This window comes from Camelus ferus, chromosome 11 (genome assembly GCF_009834535.1).
Source record: "Camelus ferus isolate YT-003-E chromosome 11, BCGSAC_Cfer_1.0, whole genome shotgun sequence".
In the NCBI taxonomy this organism is placed as follows: Eukaryota; Metazoa; Chordata; class Mammalia; order Artiodactyla; family Camelidae; genus Camelus; species Camelus ferus.
The window spans coordinates 71507126-71533243 of NC_045706.1; the positions used below are offsets into that span (position 1 = coordinate 71507126).

General features: G+C 47.8%; 1 protein-coding gene across 3 annotated transcripts; it reads right to left on the reverse strand.

Moving 5' to 3' along the window:
• Window positions 1-326: 326 nt before the first annotated feature.
• URB2 (URB2 ribosome biogenesis homolog) lies at window positions 327-25999 on the reverse strand. 3 transcript variants are annotated; one of them, XM_014558409.2, is made up of 11 exons: window positions 25860-25999; window positions 25428-25533; window positions 23891-24029; window positions 22263-22439; window positions 17170-20479; window positions 14677-14837; window positions 12533-12643; window positions 10715-10957; window positions 8046-8133; window positions 5060-5199; window positions 327-1642 (listed from the first exon to the last, which is right to left on the reverse strand). In XM_014558409.2, exons 3-11 carry the CDS (start codon window positions 24014-24016, stop codon window positions 1445-1447), a joined length of 4554 nt encoding a protein of 1517 aa, XP_014413895.1. In that variant the 5' UTR covers window positions 24017-24029; window positions 25428-25533; window positions 25860-25999; the 3' UTR covers window positions 327-1444. The 3 variants fall into 3 exon arrangements, with proteins under 3 accessions (XP_014413895.1, XP_006183801.1, XP_032347744.1); XM_006183739.3 differs by having other exon boundaries at window positions 25801-25946; XM_032491853.1 differs by lacking the exon at window positions 327-1642 and adding an exon at window positions 6567-6799 and having other exon boundaries at window positions 5067-5199; window positions 25801-25946.
• Between the last annotated feature and the right edge of the window lie 119 nt (window positions 26000-26118).

Consider the following 26118-nt stretch of genomic DNA (forward strand, 5'->3'; position numbering starts at 1 on the left):
AACAACATAGATGAATCTAGAGATTATCATATTAAGTGAGGTAAGTCAGACAAAGACAAATACCATAATATCACTTATACATGGAATCTAAAAAAAAATGATATAAATTTTATTTACAAACCAAAAATAGACATAGAAAACAAACTACAGTTACCAAAGGGGCAAGGGGTTAAGGGAGGGATAAATTAGGAATTTGAGATTAACAGATATGCACTACTATATATAAAATAAGTAAATAACAAGGACCTACTGTAGAGCACAGGAAACTATATTCAACATCTGGAAATAACTTATAATGGAAAAAAATCTGAAAAATACATATATATATAACTGAGTTACTTGCTGTACACCTGAAATTAACACATTGTAAATCAGCCATACTTTAATAAAAATGTTAAAAAAAAAAAAGTTGCATCTACTCAGTGAACTACTATGCAGTCATTAAAAAGTATGTCTGTATAAACCCCAAGATATTATTGAAATATTTCACAGGAAAAAAAGTTTGGGTAAACAAACAAACAAAAATGTACTTATAATCCAATTTGGCAACTATACATTTACTTAAATATACCCATCTATCTATCTATCTGCAAAGGGAGAGAAACAAGGGACTCCCAAGATGACAGTGGCTGTCTGGGTAACAGCCTGGGAGTGTTTCCATTTCTTTCCCTTTTATTTTTATTTTCTGAGGTTGCTACAATGAAATATATTGCTTAGTTAATATGAAAAATATAATTAAGAGTATTTCTTAGACTGAAAAGTAAAACAAAATTCCCAAGGGAACTTCTGAGAGATGAAGCCAGAAGTGCAGGCAGGATCTGGCATCCCGAGCCCGGCACCTTCCCGCAGAGCAGCCCCCTGCACGACAGGGCACCACTCCCGCCCGGAGCAGGCACCTTGGCCAACACCAAGTCCCGACTTTGCCCGGCCCCATCAGGAGGTACACTCAGAGGAAAGACAGTAAACTGGCATGTCAAGGGCATTTCCCATGTTTCTTGAAGAATGTAAAAGGCAAAGATATTTAAATTGGACTTAATTACTTAGCCATGTACCTGGAGTTAAAAAAAAAAAAATCCCAAAACCCAGGTTCTGCATAGTTCCTAGTGGGTAGAGGGGACACCAAACCACTGGACCGAGACAAGAACCACATCTGGAATGGCCACAGGAGACATTCAGCAAGTTTTTATTGCATTCACCTCCTTCCAGAATCTGTTTTCAGGATTCTATTGCAATACTTACTGCATAAAAAGATACCTTAAAAAATATTCAGTGTGAAAAACAAAACTGTAAAATACAATGTATATTATATAATCCCAAAAGGATTTTCCACAAATTTCGACGCTGTGAACTAAAGCACCTGATGAAGTCTTTCATTCTCCGACTCTTTCAGACCCAGGGCCACAGCTGCTCTGTGGTACCAAAGCAGCACTTCTGTGACGCAGAGTCAGACGGTGTATCTTTTCTCGCCTTCGTGTTTCGCCTTGTGGTACTTCACGTAGTCACCATACAGCTCCTTAAAGACATCCTTCACTCCTGGTTGCAGCGAGACCCGCAGGAACTGGATGTCTGGCTCAATGCAGAGGTCCAGGATGAGGTAAATGCCCTCCTGCAGGAGGCCCTTCACCGCCGGGTACAAGGTGACCTGGCCAAGGGGGACAGACAGCTCTGTAAGAGCCAACAGGCAGACACCAAGCCCTCAATGGCCTGACAAGGAATTTCAACCCCCGCCACCAACTTAAGAAAAGACATTGCTTTTAAAATATCATTTTGCACATAACTTAAATAATTGAATATTCATATCTTGAAAGTTTATATTTGGGGAAATGGAGGCCAACTCAAGCCAACAAAAACTTAGAGTAAAACATCACAAAATCTCAGGAGTAGCTTTGCTATTCAGTAAATGATGCCTATGTGTTTACTGGGGGCATTTAAAAACCTGAATCTTTAAGTTTAAAAATCTTATAATAAGAGCCACCTGAACATTGCATCAGATTTCCTCCACATGGCCAATCACGTTGGAAGCTGCATTAATTGGGATAATGGCGGCAATGTATGTTCCAAGACCGGCCCACCTCCCTCCAGAGCAGGGCAGGTGGGCAGCCATCAGAGCACCCAGCATCAGATATGATTTATAATTACCACTTAATAGATATTTGTATTTCTGTCAACAATAGCACAAAAGGCCCTAAGTTCCTAAGTGCCCCAGGATGGATGAGTTGGTCCCTGTGCCCAAAGATGCACTTCTTCCTGAAAATCTGGGTTAACCAAAATCCGAGCACAGCAGGAGGAGCGGGCAGTCCAACTCCAGTTTGGCCGTATCAGCTACTGGGCATGAACTTTCAGATCAGAGATTCAGACTAGTATCTGAACAAAAAGGCCGAGAGAGCAGGATCTACTCGCCCTGGCCAGGGCTGTGCAAGCTTCAGCCGAACTAAGCAGTCTTGCACTGTGGCAGGTGAAACCAGAAAGCAGCAGGAAGGGTCCAGCTAACAGGCCTGGGATGTGGCTGGTTCTTCATTAATGTCCAGCTGACCTAAGAGTTCTTGCCTCTCTGCAAACACGGCTTCTAACGGGCACACATTTTAACCAGGAGAAGGTGTGATTCACCGAAGCAACCACTGAGGGGCATATTCCTAAAGAAGCAATTTGTTTCTGCCACTAAGATGATGCTACTCTTCAAAGTCACAGTTATTTTCACAGAATAGCTCGAAAACTTTTTTGACAGATCATCATCTTGGTTAAATTTGACTGTTTTATAGACAAGAATGCTCAAGGGCCAAAGACAGATGGCCTGTCTGTGACTCCACACTGAGTTATTAGGGACAGAAAGAAAACATAAAATGAAACAGAAAACAGAAGAAGTCCTTAATCTTACTAGCTGGGCGAGGATGTTGTAAATTGACTGCTCCTTCATTCACTGAATCATCACACTAAGCAAATAATTCCACTTCCAAAGGCAAAAAGAGGCTAAGTAATTTCCCCAGTGGCAGAAGTGAGATCTGAACTGGGCAGTCTGAGTCCAGACGTCACCATCCCTTCAGCTGGTCCCCTGAGTGAAGGCACAGCCCAGAGCACAGCGCTCTGGTGGGCAACACAAAGGCCAGGACTTTTAGGACAACATAGCCACTTCGCATCTTTATGTTACAGACCGCTTATTTAGAAAACAAGAAAAAAAAAGTCTATTTCTACAACACTAAGATCACTTAGTGGCCAACAAGTGGAAACACCACTGAGTAACTTAACAGGACCTTAAACAAGATGAGTTGTACAAACTGTTTACTCTAAGCCATCGATACAGAGGGACAGTTATAAATTTCTGGGAAAAAGAGAAGATTAAAGTGACCGTAATTTCCCTGACACATCTCCAGGGTGACACCTTACTGCAAAGTCTGCAGGAGCCGCAGCTTCCCCTGCTTGATGCGGCCCCACCGCCACCCACCCTCACCACCACCAGACCTTCACCAAGGCCGCCTGCCACTGACACACGAGGGGAATGCAAAGCGGTACTTGCTCTCCTGCATTTAATTAAACTTAAAAATGTCTTCCTGGTCTAGAAAGATCTATGGCTCTCTCAGTAGACCTCTAATGCATATGGAATAGTTTCTTCATTACTGATTTTAAAAACAAATTAAAGATAAAACATAGACCGCCCTGCCAATGGATTCTAGGAGGCAACAGCCTGAGAGAATTCCCAAGGCCTTTGGCTTTCAAGATTAAAATGAAAAAATAGCTGATAAGCATAAATTAGACATGCATAATGAGGCTGGAAAAACCTGAGACTTTTCACAAAGTAAATCTCAGAATATTAATCAGTGACTTCAGGGTTCAGATCAAGGCCTCCCCTCTTGGCCCTCAGTGAAGTGATATTGCTGCGTCTCATTTTGCTCTTCAGTGAAACAGAAAATAACGCCACTTCTCGCTCCAGCGCAAGCCTACGTGTTAATGACTTGAGTGCTTGGGAAATATCAGGGTTCTATCAAAATGCTAAACAGCTGCGAGGAAACCAAGCCCACCTCTCATTCAAAGGATGATCTGAAGGCACCCTCTCCTGCCGCCCCAGCTCTCACACTCGGTGCCTTGGGAGGACCCAACACACACCAGCACCCTGGCCAGCTGCCCACCACGTGACGGGCATCTCCACTGGCCAAGGGAGCCATCGTAGATTCACCCCGAAACGGGCTCAGGATGGAAGCTGAGGCCACAGCAGGCTTTCCGAGGAAGCCCGTTCAGACCAATGGAAACTCTCAGGCTTGAGAAACACTGACACCTCTAACATAACACGTTCGCCAGCGGCTCGCCAGAATTCTTGAGAGATTGACAGGGGGCGGGGGGCATTCTGCTGAGGGCAAGATAAATGATATAAATGTATATGGATATCTGCCCAAGTAGACAGATGTACACATGAACACACTGTACTTTCAGCCTCTGACACTCAATTTAAACAAATGAGACATCAAGTCTTGTAATGAACTTACTCCACAGGTCACACAGCGTCTTGGGGAATTTTGAAAATCGCACATTGACCTTCCAAAGTGAGATCACTGTTGAACAATGAATTAATTATCCAGAATATTGAGTCCAAAAGTCAAATTAATCAGGAAAGGAGTATTTAATCCAGGTGAACGCATCTACTGGTATCTCCCCCTGTGTCATCTATTTCGAGTGAGAGGAGCTGAGTCACACGCACCAGGGACTCGTGAACTCCCGCTGCTGAAGGACCCCAGGGCCCCTCTTCCCGGTCTCCATTCAGCCTGGTTCTGCGAGAGCTCCTGTTCTCGGACCTGGGGAACGTTTCATCTCCCTTATTACTCGAAAGACAGACCAGGACAGGCCCCGGGGGTTTGCGCTGGAGCGAGAAGAGAACTAACGGGTGACCGGGGGTCTTTCGTGAACCAACACGGCCAGCCCTCTGCACATGACTGCGCGGCCCCCACGATGACCCTGCAGGAGTGTGTCAACAAGTGTGACAGCCCACCCGCCACAGCGGAGGACGACCACCAGGCACCGAATGCCTCCTGCTGCGCTGGCGGAGAAGCCCTGGGGAGACAGCTCGACCCACCTTCTGCACCTCCGTCACGTACTGGGCCACCATGAAAGGGGAGAACACCCTGAACTCTTCGGCCCGAGCTGCGAGGTGGCTATACATCCTTTCCACAAGTCGGGCGCACTCGAGGACCACCGGCAGGTCATCTGGGCTTCCTACAGGAGCAAAGTGTTTCCAAGCCCGTTAGTTCAAAACTCCTACATTTTAACTCTTCTAATTTTGTACTTTCAACACAGGCCCAAAGTAGTCAAAACTCTCATTTTTTCCCAGACTCTTTAATTGGCTCGTTTTGAAGCCAGAATGAGGGAGACAATATGTCCAAATATTTAACCATCTTACAAAGGGAAGAACACTTAAAATACTCTAGAGTCCATGGTTTTTTTTTTTAAAGAATCTAACTAGAATAACCAAGATTTTTAGGATGAAATCTAGGACTGCAATCACATTAAAAAGGAGATGGATCTGTACAAGGAAAGCTCCAAATGGGGGAAAAAGAAAAATTATCTTTAAAAATGGCTTTTGACAACATATGATTTTGGGGGTTTTTTTTGTTGTTTTTTTTAAATTAAAGTCTAGTCGGTTCACAAGTCTGTGTTAATTTCTGGTGTACAGCATAGTGATTCAGTCACACATACATGTATTATTTTTCATATTCTTTTTCATTATAGGCCATTACAAGGTACTGAATACAGTTCCCTGTGCTACACAGGACCTTGTTGTTTACTTATTTTACATACAGTAGTCTGTATCTGCTAATCCCAAACTCTCAATTTATCCCTTCATCCCCACCCCCTGATTTGAGAGATAAGATGGCCTGATTATGTCTTGGCCCTGTTAAGTTTCAAACATTGTCTAGGATTTTTCTTTAATAGACAGACAGATATAAGACTCAATTATCATTACTGGGTATCCCCCCAGCTTCTCAGATTTATTTCTGATTCCTAGTTTTTCACACTCTGAGGTGCCAGGATCACCTCGGTCTTCTTAACAAATTCCTCCTGAGAATTTTAACAGCCTTGAACGTTCCCACGACCAGCGAGACTCCCGCTCGCCAGGCCTGCAGAGCCGAGCCCGCGGTGGGGACCTGGGTTCAGGCAGAGCAACTTCACTGGCTTTCAATCAGCATAGCAATATGCCCCCTGTTTTTTTTCTCCAAAATTCTAGAAAATGTAAACAGACCGACAGTGATAAAAAGCACATCAGTAGAAGCTGGGGCCAGGAATGGACCGCAAGGGGAGCTTTCGGGGGTGACGCAAATGCTCTGTTTTGACTGCGATGGAATTTACCTATCAAAACTCATCGAAGTACACACTTTAAACAGACGCACGCTGTTACACATAGTCTCAATAAACTTGAGTTTTAGAAGGTACGGTGTCTTTTTTTTAAGATCTTGAATACACAAATATGTTACATATATGAAATTTCTCTAGATCGGTGTTGCTTTGTGGAAGTGTGTAAGTTGTTAACACTCGCTGGACATTTCAACAGGCAACGTTCTTGAGGGAGGCACTTTCAGTCTCACCTACACCACGACTCCTCTCTCTTCCGGCTCCTGAAGACGCGCACGCGGTTCACACACGGACACCCGGCGCTTGCTACTTGAGCCCAGGTTCACCGCGTGGTCATGAAAGAGTACATTAGAGACCAACAAAAAGAGAGCAAATAATTGAAACTCTCCTCGGTTACGTGGCGAACGCATCAGAGAACCAAGGCTCGGCAGACGGGGTGGCTGAGCTCCGCCAGCGGGGACGCGCCCTGCGGTAGAGGATGTGTTTAAACACGCACACGCCACGCCCAGCGCACTGCCGCGCGCGCCAAGGACCCCTGGCAGCTAACTCCCAGCTCCTGCCCAGGCAGACGCCTACCCGGAACTGGGGTCTGGCTTGTCAATTCAGACACGATCCTCGTGGCCTCAGCACAGAGCTGCACGCAGCCGCTGCCACCTGCCCAAGGCCGGCGTGGGGGGACCTGTATCCCAGCTCCCAGCCCCCCGCCCGCCGCTTCACAGCATCACGTGACACCTGGTGTTCCTCCGCACCAGGCTGGTAAAAAGCCAAAGACCGAATTGTGCCACTGGCTGACCCCAAAACTAGGCGGAATGATTTGGGAATTATAGTCCAGTGTTAACTCTAACTTTTCTCTCTTCTCAAAAGTTACCTGGTTGAGTAGCTTAAATCTACACGTCTAAACCTGTTACCCTGATTCACGCCAGTGGGGAGGAGTTCTCGCCGCTCATACATTCCTAGTCAGTCCAGAACCACTGCCTCGGAGTCCTCCCTGACACCCTCCCAGCTGAGCTCTAAGCCCTCCTTTGTAGCCTGACCAGACCCCCTGCCCTCCCGCGGGACACATCAGGTGGCATGTTCCATGCTACACGAATTCGAAATAGCACAGTGTAGACAGTCTCTCTTTATATGCACACTTCTAATTAATGAGACTCTCCCCCAGATTAGACATTTAGCAAGAATCAGCAAACTTCAAGGCTGGAGAACGAGCTGCACACATAGCTTATATGACTGCCATATGGCAGTTTGCTTCACGGGTAAACAAACACAACCCTGCCAAGACGCATGCGGCTGGAATGGGGCGCTGCAGGAACTCCACCGTTTTATAAAACAGAGCGCGCTACAACTGACCGCTCCTTTTCCATCTCCCGGTTAACCACGGACTCCATCAGGGCAAGAATGGGACCCTAGTCGCTCTTATATCCCCTGCATAGGAGAGCAAATGTTTCCTGAATCTAGATTCTTTTTTTCTTCTAGAGAACAACTATTCCAATTAACAGATGTCAAATGCATTGTGTTGTGGATATAGTTTAAAAAAAAAAGTGACAGTTGGAAATTTCTTTAAAATTGTTCTGAGCATTCATTTGATGACCTGAATATTTCTCTTACTTAAACTCAACGGGGTGGTTTTATCTTCAGTAACATATGTGGCCAGAGACATCTGTAAAAATTAACACATTTGAAATTGTGTATCGGGTACCATTACTCTGCATTACCTTTGTCTTTCTGCCGTCCTTCCTGTATCACTGAAAACACCAGTCTATTAAAACAGTTTAGGAAAGAAGGGATGGCTTTCAGCATCACCTGTAATAGTAACAGACAAAAGAATATAAAAACATAGGAAACTGTATTTCAAGTTCTACTTTAAAGGAGCTCACATTTATTTCCTCCTTAATCTTGTCTATCAGGACACTCAAAACAGTTGGGGCAAATTCTTTTTTGCCAGGATCTTCTGGGGAAATTGCTCACCCTGCTTAACTCTTTAACATTCGTTTTAATGGTTTGGGGTAGGGCTTCCATGCTGCATAATGTTAGGAATCTGATAAAGTAATCCTAGCCTAGAATTTGCTGAATCTGTGTCTTTTACTCTAAGCTGTTACTAGTGCATCCTGGAAATGGGTAGAAGTAAATAATAAAAGGCACAATAACCAATGTATTCAAGTATAATTGGAACTAGAAAAAAGATTACATAAAGCAACTCCATTTAAAATGAGAAACAAAACTTCGCATTTTATAGTGATAAAAAGGTCTGCCTAGGGCTTTATCTCAAAAAATGATATGCAAGCTATGAAACATGCCTCTTTTATACTCAACTGTCCTTTGATCAGGACCAAAGCCATGCGCCGTCCAATAAAGCAGCCACGAGCCAATGTGGCTACTGAAGTTTAAATTAATGAAAATTAAATTTCAGTTCCTAGTCATATAATTCCTACACCACATTTCAAGTGGTCAAGACACGTGTGGCCAGCGGTTCCCGCACTGGACAAGGCAGAGAGAGAACACGCGCACCACCGCTGAGCGCTCCTGGACAGCGCTGCTCTGATGCTTAGAACGAACCAACAGCAGGTCAAGCGTGGGGATTCTTTTCTTTGGTGTAATTTATCGAACCAAATTCTGGAGAGCATAATGTCACATTCTTTGTGTCAAACGATCGACTTTAGCAACGTGTTGAGAAAGAGGTCATTTTGGCCAAAGTATCCCAGAGCTTCATCAGAGTTCCCAAGGACCCCTCTCAATTCTCTATCCCAGTGATTAAAAGCACACACACCCAGGGCCAGGCTCTCTGCGTTCACACCCTGGCTTAATGTGCGATCCTGGACGAACACTCAGCCTTTCTGTGCCCATTTGCTCATTTGCAAAATGGGGATGATAATAGGCTGTGCTGAGGATTAAATAAGTTAAAGCATGTAAAGAGCTTAGAGCAGCGCCAACTGCGACAGCTCCACTGTCTACTCTGGCGGGGCTCGTGTTGTGCTTGTCCCTTCAGGTTTACTCAAGCAGACTCCAGCCCGGTGCTTTTAGCAGCTCCCACCTACGATGCACACGGCCCAACACGTGGGGACCCGCTTGCCCCCCCCGCCCCACCCCACAGGCAGTGCGTGTCAGCTGCTATTCTTAGTCACGTCACTCCTCATTGCAATGCTGCGTCACTATCCTTGTCAATCCTCTCCCCTCGTTCAGTGGTCTCATTCTGCTACATGGTCATGTTACTGGTTTTGCAGGAGAGCCACACAGCTTTCCAACATTGCTTTCATCAACCGCATGAAATCCTGCATCTTCTGCAAGATCTGCAGTTTCGGGTTGTAATTGATTAGTATTGCATTTCTACTCTACAGTCAAAATCTCAGAATCAGCAGAGATCCCATAACAAAGATGCTGGCAGGATGGGCAGGGCTGGAGGCGACAGTTAGGAGGGGATGGCACTGGAGGAGCAACGCCGTGAGTATTTAGCTTACCAGAGAATACATTTTTTTAAAACTGCACTGTTGGCAGGTCTCCATCTTTAGAACATGAAAACACTTAAAAATATTTGAATGTGCCTAAGAATGTGTGTATCTATCCCATTTCTGAGTTCCCATGCATCCCACGTATAGCAGTGGCACAATGAAAAGAACACGGGCCAAAGAAATCCACGGTCTTGTTGCTAAGATTCAGACTCAGCTGGCTGACACTGCCGAATCATTTAGCAGCTCTGAGCATCAGTTTCTCTGCCAAGAAAACGGGGTCGCCAACTACTACACAGACTTGCTGCAGGGGTGAAACAGGACACACGGCAAATGTTCAATAAATGTTGGCTGAACCAGAATCTTTTCTACAGGGCACATGTTCCTAGTCTCAGTCTAATCTGGAAAGCAGCACCCCATAAAATGCAAGCTCAGGATGCCTCACTCCTTACATCCAAGTGAATTATAAGCCCAAGAAGAGATCTAAGCGAGTAACTGACATATAAATATATGCTCTGCGAAAGCAGACTGATTTCTTATGGGCTCCTGGAACACCTAGTACACAAGCATGTTCAGAGTGTCAGCTCCAACAAAGATGGACTCACGTAGCCTGATGCAGTCAGACATTTCCATGTCTGAGGAATCACTTTGGCTCTAGAAATCACTGGAAGCAAAAAGTCTGCTTCGTGAGTCATTAGTTTTATTATCCTGCTGCTTCTTTTTTTTTTAAGTTTTTTTGGGCAGTAATTAAGTTCATTTATTTATGATTGCTCCTATTTTTTAAGTGGAGATACCGGGGATTGAACCCAGGACCTTGTGCATGCTAAGCACTGCCCTCTACCGCTGAGCTGTACCCTCCCCACTCCCACTGCTCTTTTCTGAAGGCTGACTTTCCCTGTCCACACAGAGGAGGCTGCCTCACGCCCTGCTCCCCTCCTCACCTTCGGGTGACACTGCAGGACTGAGAAGAGCACGTTGTGCACCCTGGGGAAGATGCTCCGGTACTCAGGGGGCTTCAGGTGGTCCAAGGGGACCGTCAGCAGGACGCCGAAGGCCAGGCTGACGTGGTGCGGGTTGCTGATGGCCTCCTCCCCCTGCCGCAGCAGCGCAGCCAGGACGTCCAGGATGGGCCCAACCAGCGCCAGGGGCACGGGCTGCTCCTGACACGCCTCTCGGTTCTGCAGCTATGGGGCAGGGAACACAGGACAGAAAATGATGGTGATTCTCCAGAGAAACGGCACAGAAGTGGAAGTGACAGAGGTAAGAATGTCCAGCCTCCAGCATGAACTGAGGGGTCACTGGGCAGTTTGAAGAGACAAGGGGACCAGTGTCCAACCCCCGGGGCGGGGCAGGGCGGGGCGGGGTGGAGGGGCCTACTATGGGCTTGGACGTCCTGGTCCACACTTTCTGTGGGGCTCATCTACCACAAAGAGAAGTAATTTCTTATAAAAGAGTTGATTCATCCGATTTCTCAGAACAAGAAAACGTCACATCAGACACATATAACAATATTTTCCTCAAAAGATCATTAGCTTTACACGTCTGTAATTAAACTCCATTTGTTACATTTCTTAAAATTTGGCTCTAGTTAAAGATGTTCAATTATTATTCTAGAGAATAAAGTGACACAAGGTGAGGGGCTGCCTGAAGTCTTACCTAAGTGACCTGGGAGAGCCCACCTGTGACCATCCTCCGCACACGGCAGTTTGTAAACAGCACCGCGGGGAGACCTCCTGGGGCCTGTCTCCCCCAGTGCTCACCTCCTCCTGGGTGCCCTGGCTGTGCTGACTTCAAGCTATCGCCTCTAGAGGAACCTACGTGCTCTCCAGCCTGGTGTTTATATCAGCGTGGACCTAACAGGCACCCCACCCACACTGATCAGGCACCCCCTGGGCCCCCTTCCCTCCTCTACCCCCTCACACCCCTCCCACACACCGAAGTGCAAATGGGATTCGTCCACTAATGCAGGGGCCCAGGGAAACAACAAAGCAAGAAGACAGAAGAGCAGAAGAGAACGTTAATTCTACTCTTCAGGCCCTTTTGCCCTGAGAATATGCTAACCCAGGTGACTCTCTCAGGGAGCATGAGCTAGAATTAGGGCTGATCACGATGGTGAAAGACTGCTCTCTCCAGCCCAAGTGTAAGAACACTGACTGCAGACTCTTTAGAGGGCAGGAAGCAGAAGGCAACAGAAGACAGCCCCAGTCACAACCAGGCTTTTGTGCTAATGAAACAGAAAGTCAAGTGACTCCACCAGGTGCCACAATTTGACACTTGGGTAGAATTAACAAGAATCTACCTGCAACATTACTATCCTATTCTAAAGCCATTTTTTTCCTCACTAAACCATAACTTAAACACACGCACACACACACATGTGCACACACGCGTGCACACACACACACACACACACAGCTACAGATGAATGAATGCACTAAATAGACCACAAAATTCTGTGCGGACCAAGAAAGCCCCAGAACTTCTAGTCTCACCTAATTCAAACAACCCTGTCACCACACTCCTTCCGTTACACTCCTTCCTGGCTAATGCTTCCTGAAGCTCTCCTACTGGTGACATCACGTGTGCAGACAGACAGAAGCACTGCCGGGACACACAGACAGAAAAGTGCCATGCTTACAGCAGTCTCCAGGACACAGCCCCAGGAACACACACTCTGAGCCCAACAGAAGCAAAACCGCTGCCCCTGGTCTGCGGGTGACGAGCAGTGACAGATGGACACACACCCCAGGGGTACTCACAGTCAGGGCGGTGACAATCTGCGGGCACGCCCGCCAGAACAAACGCGCTTTCTCGCCGCCAAACGGGCACTGCAGTAGCAACTTGATCAACGTCACCGCCGCCAGAACAGCCTAGGGGCAAAGGGAGAGAGCTGAGCGGCGGGAAGGGCCGGCCCTCTCAGGAAGTCAGTCCGGGGAAGGAGCCGGTCACCGGCGCTGAGATCCAGCAGAGCCCGAGTCAGGGCCAGAACAGGTCCTGGGTGAGGCCCTTTACATCCCCAAGTGGTCAGGGGAAAACGGAGCAAGACAGCAGCACTGTGGCAAAGGAAGGGCCTTTCCCGTAGCGGCTCCCCAAACCAAACACGTAAACGTGCCAGGACAGTGAAACAGAAGGCCACACACGGGGACAGCGACCTCATCACGGAGCCCCTCTCGTCAAGGGGACCCGCTGTAACTTACCTGTGCGAGAACCACCTGTGCCTGCAGATGAAACGAGGGGCCGAATATGTATGTTCACGTATGACTGAAAAACTGTGCTGTACACCAGAAATTGACACATTGTGAACGGACTGTAACTCAATAAAAATAAATAAATAAATAAATAAAGGAGGGGCTGAGGGAAACACGGACAAGGTGAAATACTTAGATCAGGTGATGGCTTTAAAGGATGAGAAGGAAGGAAATAACTTTGGTGACCACACTGGGCATCTCACACCATCCATTTCAGCCCCACCCCAGCCCCTTCTTCCCCCCCCCCAACCCTGCAGACCCACCACCAAGAAATGCCTTCTGCCCTCTGCTCTCCCTCTCTCCCTCCCTTTGACCAGACACACCCCTCCCCCTCCCCTGCTGAGCTCCGGTCCCCTCTCCCACCCACCTGCAGGATATTTCTACCCCCCTGGCCCCCCCCTCACCATCTGCCTTCTCACACTCAAACACAATTGCTCACCACCCTCCTTCCTGTCTCCATACCAATGCCCCTGCCACAGCCCTATCCAAATCCTCTCCATCACTGAATGCTTAGCTCAGTCTCATGACTCTTCTCTATCTGACTGGTTTAAATAGAAGTTGATGGTTTGGTGGGGAGGGGCGGAGAGGATGTAGCTCAGCAGCAGAGCACATGCTCAGCATGCACAAGGTCCTGGGTTCAATCCCCAGTACCTCCTCTAAAACTAAATAAATAAACCTAATTACACCCCCCAAAAAAATTAAAAAAGAAAAAAGAAGTTGATGGTTTGTTTTTCCCTGGCTTGCTGAAAGGAAAGCCAGATGCCTTCTCAAAGCTGGGGCCTGATTTGCGCTGCAGACAATGAAAACTTCCAGAGAGGGGCGTACGTCACAGGTGATGAGACGGGGGTGGGGGTGGCACAGAGCCGGGCCCCCTGCTCACACACAGGAGATGTGAGTTCTCCCTGCTGCCCCTAATTTACCCTCTCCAGCTCTCCTTCCACCCAAACCAAAACCCATCTCCTGTGCTGATTATAACCAGAAGTCAAGAAGCCACTCGTGAGGCAGAGAAAGCTCAGAACCCAAAGGCCTGGGCTGCAACCCTGCCCCAGACAGCGAGCTCTCCGGCCTTCCTCCTCCTGTGTGAGCAGCGTCAGCATCTGGCCAGGCCAGTGCATGGGGCTGCTCAGAGGACCGGATTCCAGCACACTGGCTCCACGCAGTGGCCCCCAAAAGACACAACGCCAAGTGCAAGTGCAGGGCTTCATCAGCAACTACCAAGCCGCCTAAGATGCAAAGGACCGAAGGGCAGCCTGCCTCCCTGAGAGATTCTAAAGTGGCATCCGGGCTATGTGACCAAGCCAAGTAAAATTTCTTAAAGAGTATGATGCGAGAGATCTCAAGCAATGGATGAGCCGAACTTAACTTTTTTATGTGTCAATTTTATGAGTACGTAACACTTAGTGTTTCACACAATGAGAACACAGTTGTAATTTGAAAGAGGTCCCCTTTGGAAAACAAGGCCTCCATGCACTGAGGCCCCGGGCTTCCCCAGAGGGCATAGCTCCCTCCCAAACTCCTCCTGTGCCTACAGTCTCTAGCGGATGGATTTTGCATGTTTGTTTAGTCTGAGTGCTGACGCCGCATCTCAAATCCCTTGCCCCACGGAAGCCAGTATCACTTCTGCGCCCGCCGCGTGAGGGGGAGGAGCAGCCCACCTGCAGATCTGCTTTCCACACGTTGCTGACGTCGAGTCCCTGGAGAATACACTGCATTGCCATCCTAAAGTCCTCGGTCGCCCCAACCTCTAGCATTTGGGTGAACAAGGCTCCCAAGTGAGGCTCCATGTCCTGAACCACCTGGACTGGAACTGCAGGATCTGTGTGGAAAAGAAAATCTGCTGAAGGATGTGACCGGCAAGGGGCAGGTGAAATAAACCAGAGCGGCCGCACTGTGAAACAGTGTACGGCCCTTAAAAGCCAGCATCTCATGGAAGGGGAAACACTTGTGGTGCAGGCGAAAAAAGCACGGCACGCTCACAGCGTTGACATCAGCCTCTCACACACGTGGCACCTGTGCACTGAGCACAGCTCAGAGGAAAGCCTGAGAGGACAGAGATGTTTCGCGGGGCTTAGCTCTAGACGCCGGGAGACAGATGACTGGCACTTTCTCTAACCTCTTTCTAGTTTCCTTGTATTCTTTTATAAAGTCAGTAGGGGCCCGAGGGCAGAGTGGTCCTTTTAGACAGATGGGAACGTTGATGCAATGGAAAGAACCCCAAACTTTCAGGGACTGCCTGTTGCAGTCATCCAGCTGTTTCTGCTTAATGCAGGAAAGCCTCCTGAAGTCCCGAGTCCCAAGGTTTCATAACAGAGCCCACAGTTAGGACATTCAAGGCCCTTTACAATCTGACCCCAGCCGCATTTCAGCCATCAGACTATCCCACACGGCCGGAGTACCTTCCTGCGTCCCAGACTGCTTACTAGACAGCACTGGGGGTGGGCAGGACCAGGGCTTCGAGAGATAACATCTAGGTTCAAGTTTTCTACAAGCTTTAAGATCCTGGATCCACTACCCCTTTGAGCTTCAATTCCCTCATCTGTGAAATGGGCATAATGGCACCAACTCCCATGGTCAGCAGATAGGAGAGGCCCTGCAGAACCCTGTCACACAGAAGGCTCAGCGTCGGCACTCCCCCCACCCCACCTGCCCTCCCTCCAGCCACCTGCACTGGCGGAGGCTCTGCCTGCACTCACGCAGCCCAGTCCCACAGTTCTGGTTCACTTCACAGCACTTCGTCATCCTGTGACGTGTGTGAATGTCCGATTACTTAATTAGATAGGTCAAAATCAGCACTTCATTCATCTCTGGAGTAGGAGAGAGTTCCACATATATATGAACCTTTTTTTAAAGTAACGGTTTTCTGTATCTGAATTGAGGTGGTCTGTTCTACTGTCAGAAAGCACTCCTTACAAAAGCTCATTTTTCTGGGCTGAAACCTACCTGAATCATCCCTGGGGACACAAGTGGCCACTCTCTGGTTATCTGTAGCCACCTGAACACTCCCTCTCTCAGCCCAAAGCCTCGGGCCCCTCCTCAGCTGGTCTTTCCTCCAGAGCTCTCACCACTCTTGCCCCTTACTTAGACCGAGTCCAGCCGCTCAGGTGAGTGAGGCCTGGACCCGGCGGCAACACTGGGGCCTGTGGCCTGAAGGCACAGTGGGGTGGCTGTCCTTGACCCCAACGGTGGCTCCGCCCCTGAGGTCCAGAGACACACAGTTAGGACTCAGAGGCCACCTCGACTCACGAGGGCTGCAGGGATAAAGGAGGACACTGTATTCTGTTTAACAAAGGGACGAAGGGGCCAGCGCTTCACCACCGGCTGCCATTTTTTTTCGGACATTCATTTAGAATGCCAAAATAGAAGCATTCACAGAAGACTGAATTTTAGCCGCTGTTCAAAGGGTGAACGCCACTCCCTAAGAGAGGTGCTGACAGAGTGAGACAGAACACGTGAGACTAAAGCCCTCCAGTCAATCCACAGTCTAGGCAGACGAGGACCACACGGTAAGGAACACAGCAGAGCATCATTCAGGGCCCAGCACTCAGCCTCACCTTAGCCCTCCCGGACCAGCCGGCCCTTCTCTTACAAAGCCCAGGTTAACACTTCCCTACCTGAGCACGCCCACAGCTCCACGAGGGCTAGTACTGTTCTGAGAACCAGGGGAGGACATCCTGCCCTCCAGGAATTTTATGAGGTTCCCTATAAATTAAGTCACTTGCATTTTTTTTTTAAGTTGGCAGATTTTGTATCTTTCTTAAGTAAATGGGTGGCACTGACGATCTGATACAGAGGAGCCTACGAATAAGGATCAAACTGTCCATGTTGATCTCTGGGGCCAGGACACAAAAAGGCTAAAACAGAGAACGGTTCAAAACTATAAACTAGCACAATCTCCAAAATAAGTCAAAATAAAAGCGAAGTGTGAAGCAACACACCTGGAAAGCTGCTGCTTGTGTCAAAGCGGGGAACCAGCAGCGAGAGGAACTGCTTCCACGTGCAGGGGACACGGGCACCAGAAGTGAGCTCGTGGGAGGGAGTCACGTGCTACTTTTTGAAATGTACACCTGTTCCCACAGGCGGAGAGGCCGGTCGCTTCTCTCCACCCAAAGCTCTACAGTACAGGACCAGCCCAAGAGAAACCATCTTACCCGCAAGAACCTTTCTCACAGAGTGAAACACGGAGGTAAACACAGACTCCTCCTCAGGGTGTAGGTCTGGGGCCAGAAAGAACAGAGTTAAAAATCGCACGGCTGCCTGGAAAGACAGAGTGTCTCTGGCCAGAACCGGCAGCTCTGCCAGGATCTGAGAGTAAACGGTCTGGTAGAGGGCGGTCTGGGAGTGCAGCATTTTGTCCATCATTTGGGAAACCTCTGTCCTGCCTGGCCTGGACTGCCGGCCCACATCGGCTTCCAAGAGCGTGCTGACTGACGAGATGATGGCGGAGGGGAGGCGCTGGCCCTGGGCCCCGCGGGCCACGCAGAGGCGGAGCACGGCGCCTGCGTGGAGGACCGCCTGCTCCAACAGCTCGGGCAGGGCCTCCGGGGCCTCTTGCTGCTGCTTCTGCTCTTTGACTAAAGGCCCCAGGACTTGGCACAACTTGGTTATAGACACGAGAAGGAGCTGCTGGCCCAGAGGATTCCGATTTCCCAACTGCTTGCCTGAAGTCACTGCCGTGTACACTTTGCACCGTGAAAGGAACGTGACGATTTTCCCCAAATTGAGCACCGGGCTGAGCTTTCTCTGGATCAGCATCAGCAGCAGCTGTTCTAAGAATGTCCCCACCACGTGGAGGAATTCCAACCACGAGGGGTCATCCATAGCCGTAAGAAGCCTACTGCTGGCTTTGAACAAGGAGGTCAGTGTGATCTCAAAAATATCGCTAACGTACATGACCCTGAGCACGGAGTGGGCACTCTTCCCTCTTTGTAGGTAACCGAGAAGCTGGTAGCAAGTCATCCAAAACTTGAGGGTCAGTGCAGAAGGGCAAGAGCTCCCCAGCTTGGTGACGGCCACGGACAGTAACAGAAGAAAATAATGAATGTGACAGGGAGCCAGGAGGCTGTCCAGCTGCAGAGAAGAAATAACTTCCAAGAGCCCCAGGAGGCGCTCCAACTGCTCCCCCTTCAGCTGGATGGGGAAGCCACCCTTGACCAAGGATAGTATGTTTTGGGCAATTTCTCCTTTTGGTTCTACACCTTCAGACCCGACTTTGGAAAATCTGTTTTCCCAATGAGCCACAACCACGTGGTCCTTTTCAAAAAGCCAGGGCAGCTGCTGACTAAGAAGGGCCGGGTCCCCCTGGACACCGGAACGCAGAATGCTGCTACAGGAAGCAGTCAGGCTCAGTAAGAACGCACGATAAAGGGGTGGCATTTCTGGGAAGAGGGGGCTGTGAAGGACGGCCTGAGATATCTTTTCAAGTGTCAAGTCTGGCTCTTCCTCTGCCGAGCTTTCCTGGGCTCTGCTCACTGGTAAAGTTCTCAGCAGGACGCTGGCCAGGTACCTCATGTCATCGGGACTAAGATAGGACGTTAGAATTGTCAGGTTGGACACAATCAAGTGCCAGTGGGCAACGGGGTACGTGAGGGCACTCACTGTCCCGACCTGGCCGTCCCAGGAAGCGGTCATCCTCTGAGCCAGGCTGGCTCTCCCCGAGCCCAGGATGTAGGCAGCATCGTGCCTCAGAGCATCGAGGGCTTCTTCAGATTGGAAATTCGTTTGCATTAAAGTCCTTTTCATTTTCTGCAGGTAGAGCTGTTCTAAGCAAAACCTGCCAAGGGAGTCGAACTGAGCCGTAAACTCTTGTATCTGCTTCCAGTGCTGGGCTTCCACACCCGGGAGCAGCGGGGGGAGGCGCGGGGGCTCCGGGGCAGCCCCAGCCCTGGAGCGATACTGGCTGCAGGTCAGAGCCAGCATGGTGTCCACCTGCGCCCAGGTGTGGGAAAGCAGGAGCGCCGCGTCGCTGACCTTCTGTTGCCACGGCTCAGGTGCTGGGCACTGGGGGTCCCGGAGGAGGTCCAGCAGGGGCTTCACAAGGTCCCGCAGCATCTCGTCCATGGTGCGCTGCATCCGCCTAACCACGGGCAGAGGCGTGCCGCTGTCCAGGCTCCGCATGTGGAACATGACGCAGTGCAGCAGTGAGCTCAGGGACAGCGACTTGAGCGCCATGTCCCCGTCGCCCCGCAGATGAGGCAAGACCAGAGACTGGAACTTCTCCAGCATGAGGGCCCAGGCGTCCAAGATCTGGGTCGGGGGCAGCTCCAGGAGGCACTGGCGGAGCACAGCCGCAGGGCCCGCAGCCAGCACGGGCTGTCTCAGCGCCTCGGCGGCTGGACGACAGATCACCCCCAGCACCTCCTCAAACAGCCGAGGCACCTGTCGGAGTTTGGCGTACGTCTGGAAGAGCATGTGAATAAGAGCCTCCTGGGCTTTTTTGGTCCGAGACTCTGTTACTTCTGCATCAATCCAGGCTGAAGCCAACAGGTCGTCCAGGTCTGGTTCCAAAATCAAATGATTCAGAGACATCAAGACTTTGAGGCAGCGGAACCAGGCTGGTACAGGGGCTTGCGCGTGGTTTATCAGCAGCTCGGCCAAACGGCGGTAAAAGTGGAACTGAGCCTCTCCGTGCCGGATCCTGTCGGTGGCAATGTTGTAGATGTTATTACTGGCCACGGAGTTGAGCAGCTGTTCCAGGGCCAGGAGTTCTGTGGTCCAGTCGGATGTGGACAGGGCTTTTATCTGCTCCTCCGGCAGGCGTGAAATCCTTAAACAACCAAACAGCCGGGGGAGCACCTTGAAGCAGAGAAGCTGGTTCCCCTCCTTGAAGTAAGAGTCTATGAAGAGCTTATACAGCAAGGCCACGGAGTTGGCTACAACAGCCGCATGAAGGGAGGCCTCACAGTAGCCAGCATCGACCAGCTTGGCAACCACAGTGCCCAAGGGAGCTAGAAGATTCTTCATGGCCCCCATCTTCGTGTCACCCTGCTGCTGGTCCAAGAGCTCCTCTTTGTAGGAAGAGAGCAGGTCGGGCGGAAAAGCACCGCCTCGGAGCATGGCCTCAATCTGACTCCTGATGTCCCGGCCTAGCGCTGGCCGCAGCTGGCCCTGTGTCCACGTGCCCCCTGAGAGCAGGTGTCTCAGGACCAGGCAGGGCTGGAGCAGGTGCCCGGTCACCTCCCCAAAGGCACGTTTTGGGTTGACCTGCTGCTGCTGAATCGAGAGGTAATGGCCGAGGGCCAGGTGAATGACATCAAATAACTGGGGTATCGCAGCTCCTTCTGGCTGCCGACAGGCCGACCAGCATAGCTGGCCCAGCAGGTCAACTGTCAGCTCCTGTCTGGCTGTGTAGATGGCAGCAAGGGCGGGCGTCGAGAGCACACCCTGGCAGCAGCTCAGCACAGCACTGATGTTCCTCTGGGATCCCGAAAGAGAGAACTCGGCTATTATCTCATTTATGATCTGGGTGTAAAGAAAGAAAGAAAACTCATCACAGACCCTAAACCCACACGTACACACAAAAAAATACAACCGAATCAATGAACTCACTCCTTGCCCTCATCTTAATGAGAAAGAAATGCCCAGATCATCACATCTAAATGAACTTGACATCTGCACACCAAAGGCAGGCGGAGTACCTGTCAATTCCTTCACACACCCATCTCCTACCAATATAAAGTGGGGAAACGGATCAGTGCCTTTGTAAGTCTGGTCCCTCTTTAGAGAGCTGAGTTTTACAAGGCTTAATCTCCAAAGATTTCACTTTTTCTTAGATCCTAAACCTGCAATTCAACTTAGATGCTACAGGTACATGGACAAGTGGCCTTGGGTTATGATCCTGTGGTCCAAAATAAATTTTTTATGATCAGTTATACTATTTCTATTTTAAAAACCAAAGTAAAAAGGCATTCTTAAGAAAGGAAAGCAAATGTTGCCAGTTAACACTTATTATACAGCAAACCCACGGTCTACTGCTTCCAAAACGCTGAAATTCACAAACACCAGACATCATGAGGGCCAGGCAGATTCCAAAATTCACTCATCAGCCAAGTGACTTGCTCCCAGCCTTAGAGCATCCGAGAATCAAATTTATTCTAACTGCTAAGTTATCAGTAGCCCAATGACACAGGTGTGTTTATCTCTGTTCAAGTAACAGCTGGCTCTGGAAAAGCTGAAACAAAAATGTCTTAATGTACTTAAATGCCAGCACCCTGCTCCAGTAATCTCCAAATTCTTCTGATTACACAACTTACCTGTAAAAACTTTTTCCACAGTTATACCTAATCAGGTTATAAATCGCATACATGTACTATAATACTAATACATATAATATATAATTATAATGCATGTATAAAAACTAAAGAGACTTTTCTTTCAACATATAGAGATGTTGTAAGGTTTTCTCCCCACACTGCCAAAGGACCATTCAGAATAACCCACTGTGGTGATCGCTGGCCCATTATTTTTAAAAGTTACACAATTTAGAACGTAATTTCAAAAACCACTGAAGCCTGTGAACCATAAGGCAGCTCAACTATTTCATTCTTTTGTTAGCAGGCTCTACTGGTTTTCTCCGCAGACCTGCACACCCATGTGGGCAAGGTGCTGAGGGGGTGAAGAGCACAGGCTTTGCAACCAGACAGATGGAGGTTCAAATCCCAGCTCTGTCACCTACCAGCTGTGTGACTTTCAGCAAGTTACTTGGCCTCTCTGGGCCTGGCCCACACTGAGTGCTCATTATTAGTGCTTTTTATTGTCACTGGCTATTCGCACAATATTTCAAAATACTCAGTAATGATGATGAAGCTCATGATTCTGATCTGAGACTTCAGAATCACTTCAAGTTAAAAACCTCTGAGGAAATTCTCATCTAGATTTTGGCCTTTGATCTCCCTTCAGTCTAACAGAAAGGTGGAGGATAAAACATCATCAAGTAGCATCATTTGCTGGCTACCTTTTCCAATTGAAAAGGTAATTAACAACCAGTTTATGAAAACATTCTACACTTTTATTGATTGTTAAATAATATAAAGTGCTTAGCAAAATGTAGAGCATACAATATGTCTTTAATACGTATCAGTCATTATTATTACTCTAATAATATTATTTCTTTCTTCTCGCCTACCTTGACATTTCCTACACCTTCATATAATTAACCCCAAAACAAAGGAGCCTCCAGCATTAACAGGAAATCAGCAGAGATGTAGGTAAAACGTGCAGGATAACACAGGAAACTGTTAATTACCTTGATGAGGGAAATCTGAAGGTTAATTGTCTTTCCATTCTTGAGAAGACTCTGCAATTTTCTGCTATGTAGAATGTTATCTATATAGAGCCAAAGCCTTTCAACAACATCTTCCTTCAGTTCAAGTTTTTTCTTATAAAACGCAACCAGTGACTGTCTGGCCCAATCAAGTAATACCTGAATTTGGAAGAAAAATACTTTAAAAATAAATGAACTTCTTTACCAAGAAAAAACGACACTGGACATTTATAGAGACACCCCGTGTGTAACCAAAGACACTTGCCAGGGGGAAAACTCTTCTTTAAAATTTATCTTGGGGAATATTACAATACATAAATGTTTTGGTATCTTAAAATATTTATTAGTAAAGAATCAATTAAAAAAACTAATTTTGTCATCACCTGGAGGCAATAAGAAGTTTCAAGTGGGAGAGTTCCTTCTACTAGCTTCTCTTAAGTTACACTAAATTTTAAAAGTTAAAAGCACAACAATAATTGCTCAGCATTGCTACGAAATGAATCACACACAAAGGCAAAAATGCAGTCAGAAGACCGGGGTTAGTGTCCTGGCTTCCCATGTTACCTGCAGCTTCATCTGTAAGTCTATTTACCGCATTCAGAAGTCAGAGACAGACTTCGGTGAGATAACTCACAAGTGCTGTATTAGAAGGAGGGTTGGCCAAATACAGTTTCCATCACTGTGACATGTTTCCTTATTAGTAAACAGGAGGAAAGGAGGTGTGGCCTCAGCTCACAATACCAAAATTGTCAATAAGAGCATGAACAGTGACAAATGTTAAAAGGAAAACATTCTCCCGGGATAAGGATGGTGGAGACCTTGATCAGTTGCCTGCCAGGACCACCAGGTGACTGTCAATCTGCCAAAAGGAATCTCAGGTGCAGCCAGGTTTAGGAACTACTAGGTATGACGCTGCTCCACACATGGTAGCTCCCCATTTTAATGACATAACCCATCTTTGACACGTCTGTGCTGTCTTAATAGCAGCATACGAGTGTACGTTACCCAGTCTAGTGAGCTCATCATCCTGGTTGTCTCCATTGTATTTAACACTAATTTTTACTCAAATAAGCTTAAGAAATCTTAACAACAGCAATATGTTCCTTGGTTCCTAATCTGTTTCTAATCTGTTGGTTTCTAATCTAATCTAATCTAATCTAATCCCCTCAGCCTACTACAAATGCTAAAGCTTCTCTACTTTCCAACCTTCAGTTCATCAAATTGCAAAGACGTGTAACAAAGCACCAATGAGCAATTGCCTACAGAGTGGCACTTTGCTCTGCAACCAATGAAGATACCAGCAGACTCAGAACCTAACTTCTGTAACCTAAGTCCTAATTTGTTCACTGATGCACATACTTCGATCGGAATATAAGAGATATTCCCAAACAAAAGAAATGCTAACTGAGGTTTGGTAACAGAAAAACTTCTTTAATGAAATACGGGCTTACTGACTTTTTCTTACTGACACTACTTTTAACTTTCCGATCATGTTTCTTTCCCCAACCTTTTCCCTAATCTTTTAAAGTTTTAACTCAATGTCAATATGCAACTTACATACGTGATAATTAGCTTAAGTTGTAAAAATGTAACTTGCACATTAAACTTACTTGTTCTTTATTTGGAAGAACACACTGGTGGGAAATCCAAGCAAAGTGAGCTAGTTTTAGTTTATCTTCCCAAGAAGTTGTCTTGCTTTTAAGCTTCAGGGAAATGCCAGAATAAACAGCAGCCATTGTTGCACTTTATCTACAATTTAAAGCAAAGGAAAAAGTATTTATATTAAGGTCAAACTTAAGAGACATCAGAAAATGAACATCATGTATCTTACTGCCTACATAACACATATTCATTTAAAAAAAATTTTTTTTTAATGAATTAAAACACTGTTGGGCAAAGTCTATACATAAGATGCTCAAGTCCATGACTTTTCTGGGGGATATTCAGACAAAAGCAGGCAAGAGATGGATTACACACACACACACACACGCACAAGCATTCCTGCGGTAATCAAACATCACATCCTCAGAGGTCAGTGCACAGGAATTTAATTTAAAACCCTAAGTGTTCAAGTTACTTGTGAAAAGATTCATTTACACATGGTTCTAGATGGAAAAAGGTAAGTTTTGGCACAACTGTTCTGAAATATATATACTATGTAGTGTGTATTAGCTCTATTAAATAGTTTAAAGAGATAAATAAGCAGTGTTTGGCAATACTAATACTCCTCCAAAGTACAAAAGAAATATTGTATAAGCCCAGTCCCAATAAAAAAGACTTATTTCAGCTGCAACAGTAACTTCCCCACTACAGATTTATCCATTTATGTATAAATTTACAAACACACACTGCTTCTAAAGACACTGCAAAATATAGTTACACAATTAACACTAAGAAAAAAAAACACAGTATCATAAAATCATGAATACAGAAGGAACACAAACACAGCAACCACCTATAATCCTATAAAACTGAAGATTATATGCAGCTTTACATAAAAAGCTCTATATGTAGCTAACTGAGGTAAATGTAACTTCGAGTTTCCTAAAAGTCATAGCAAAAACGGGAAATATATCAAGTTAAGTCATTTCATTATATAAAAGTAAATAAGTCAGTTCCTCAAAGGAGAAAGTTTGTCGTGATACTTAATACTGAAATTACCATAAACAACAACAAAATAGGACCAAGTGGTAGGGGAGGGGGAGGGGAAGAAGGACCAGAAGGAGAAGAAAGAAAGAAAGAAAGAAAAGAAAAGAAAAGAGAATCTCAGTCCTATGATTCTAACTTAAATACTGGTAAACCAAAAGAATTTGCTATACTGAGAAGGATCACCGGATTTTTTAAATCTAAGGGGCCTGAAGTCCTACCTTCATAACTAATTCCCAACAGGTATATATTTACAGGGAATGAGCGAACACCGGATGAGGACACTTACTCAGCACGGTATTCTTCACTCTACAGAGAACAGAAGAGTGGAGTGCTGCCAGTCTTCCTATTTTGTCAAACGTCCAATATCCATTCAACAGCTACTTACTTAATGTCTGAATTCAACGTTAGACAGCCATCGCGACAGCTACAAAGTACTTAAAAAGTGTTTGCAGAACTGGCTACAAACACGCCCGAAACACTCTCCGGGAGTCTACCCACCTTCCGCTCTCGGCGCCCCGCAGTGATCTTTGACAGGCGGTGTGAAAAGCTCGGTGTGGACAGCAAAGCCCGTCAGTACTCAGGCGAAGACCGCTTAGGCACAGCCCTGCGGAACAGCAGGACACCAGGTAGCAAGAAACAGGAGCAGCCAGGAGCGATGCGAGAGACCACCTAAGGGGCGAACCCAGTGGGCTCTTGTCCAGCGCTTGCTGACCGGGGAAAGGCCGGGCCCGGGACGGAAAACCGTCCCCAGGTAAGGAGCTCACCTCGCGGCCGACTCTGGTTAGGGGTCGCGGGCGGGGAAGGAGGGCTGTCCCCAGGGAAGGAGGAGGGACTGGGCAGGGGCAGAGGCCCGGCCCGGGAGCGCGCTCACCTCGACGTCGGCCCCAGGTAAGGAGCCCACCTCTGGGTCTTCTCTGGGTTGGGGCTCACCTGCAGACCGTCCCCAGGTAAGACGCTCACGTCAGGCCCCGCCCGGTAGGGGCGGCGGGCGGGGACGGAGTGCAGTCCCCAGGTGAGGAGCTCTCCGGGAGGCCAGCCCCCGATGGGAACCACGCGGGGGTGCAAGGACGGCGGCGGCGGCTGGACCGGCTCGCGGGCGCCCACCACGTGGGGCCGGCCCCGCGCTCCTTCCGCCCGACGCCGGCGGCGCGGGGGCGGGGCGGCGCGCACGCCAGGCAGCGCCAGCCGA

Coding starts and splice junctions, on each gene's coding strand:
- URB2 (XM_014558409.2), bottom strand. CDS start 24,016: ATGGCTGCTGTTTATTCTGGCATTTCCCTGAAGCTTAAAAGCAAGACA. Junction 10,958..12,532: donor AGATTGTCACCGCCCTGACT/GTGAGTACCCCT, acceptor CCTGCCCCATAG/CTGCAGAACCGAGAGGCGTG. Junction 5,200..8,045: donor AGGACGGCAGAAAGACAAAG/GTAATGCAGAGT, acceptor TTGCTCCTGTAG/GAAGCCCAGATGACCTGCCG.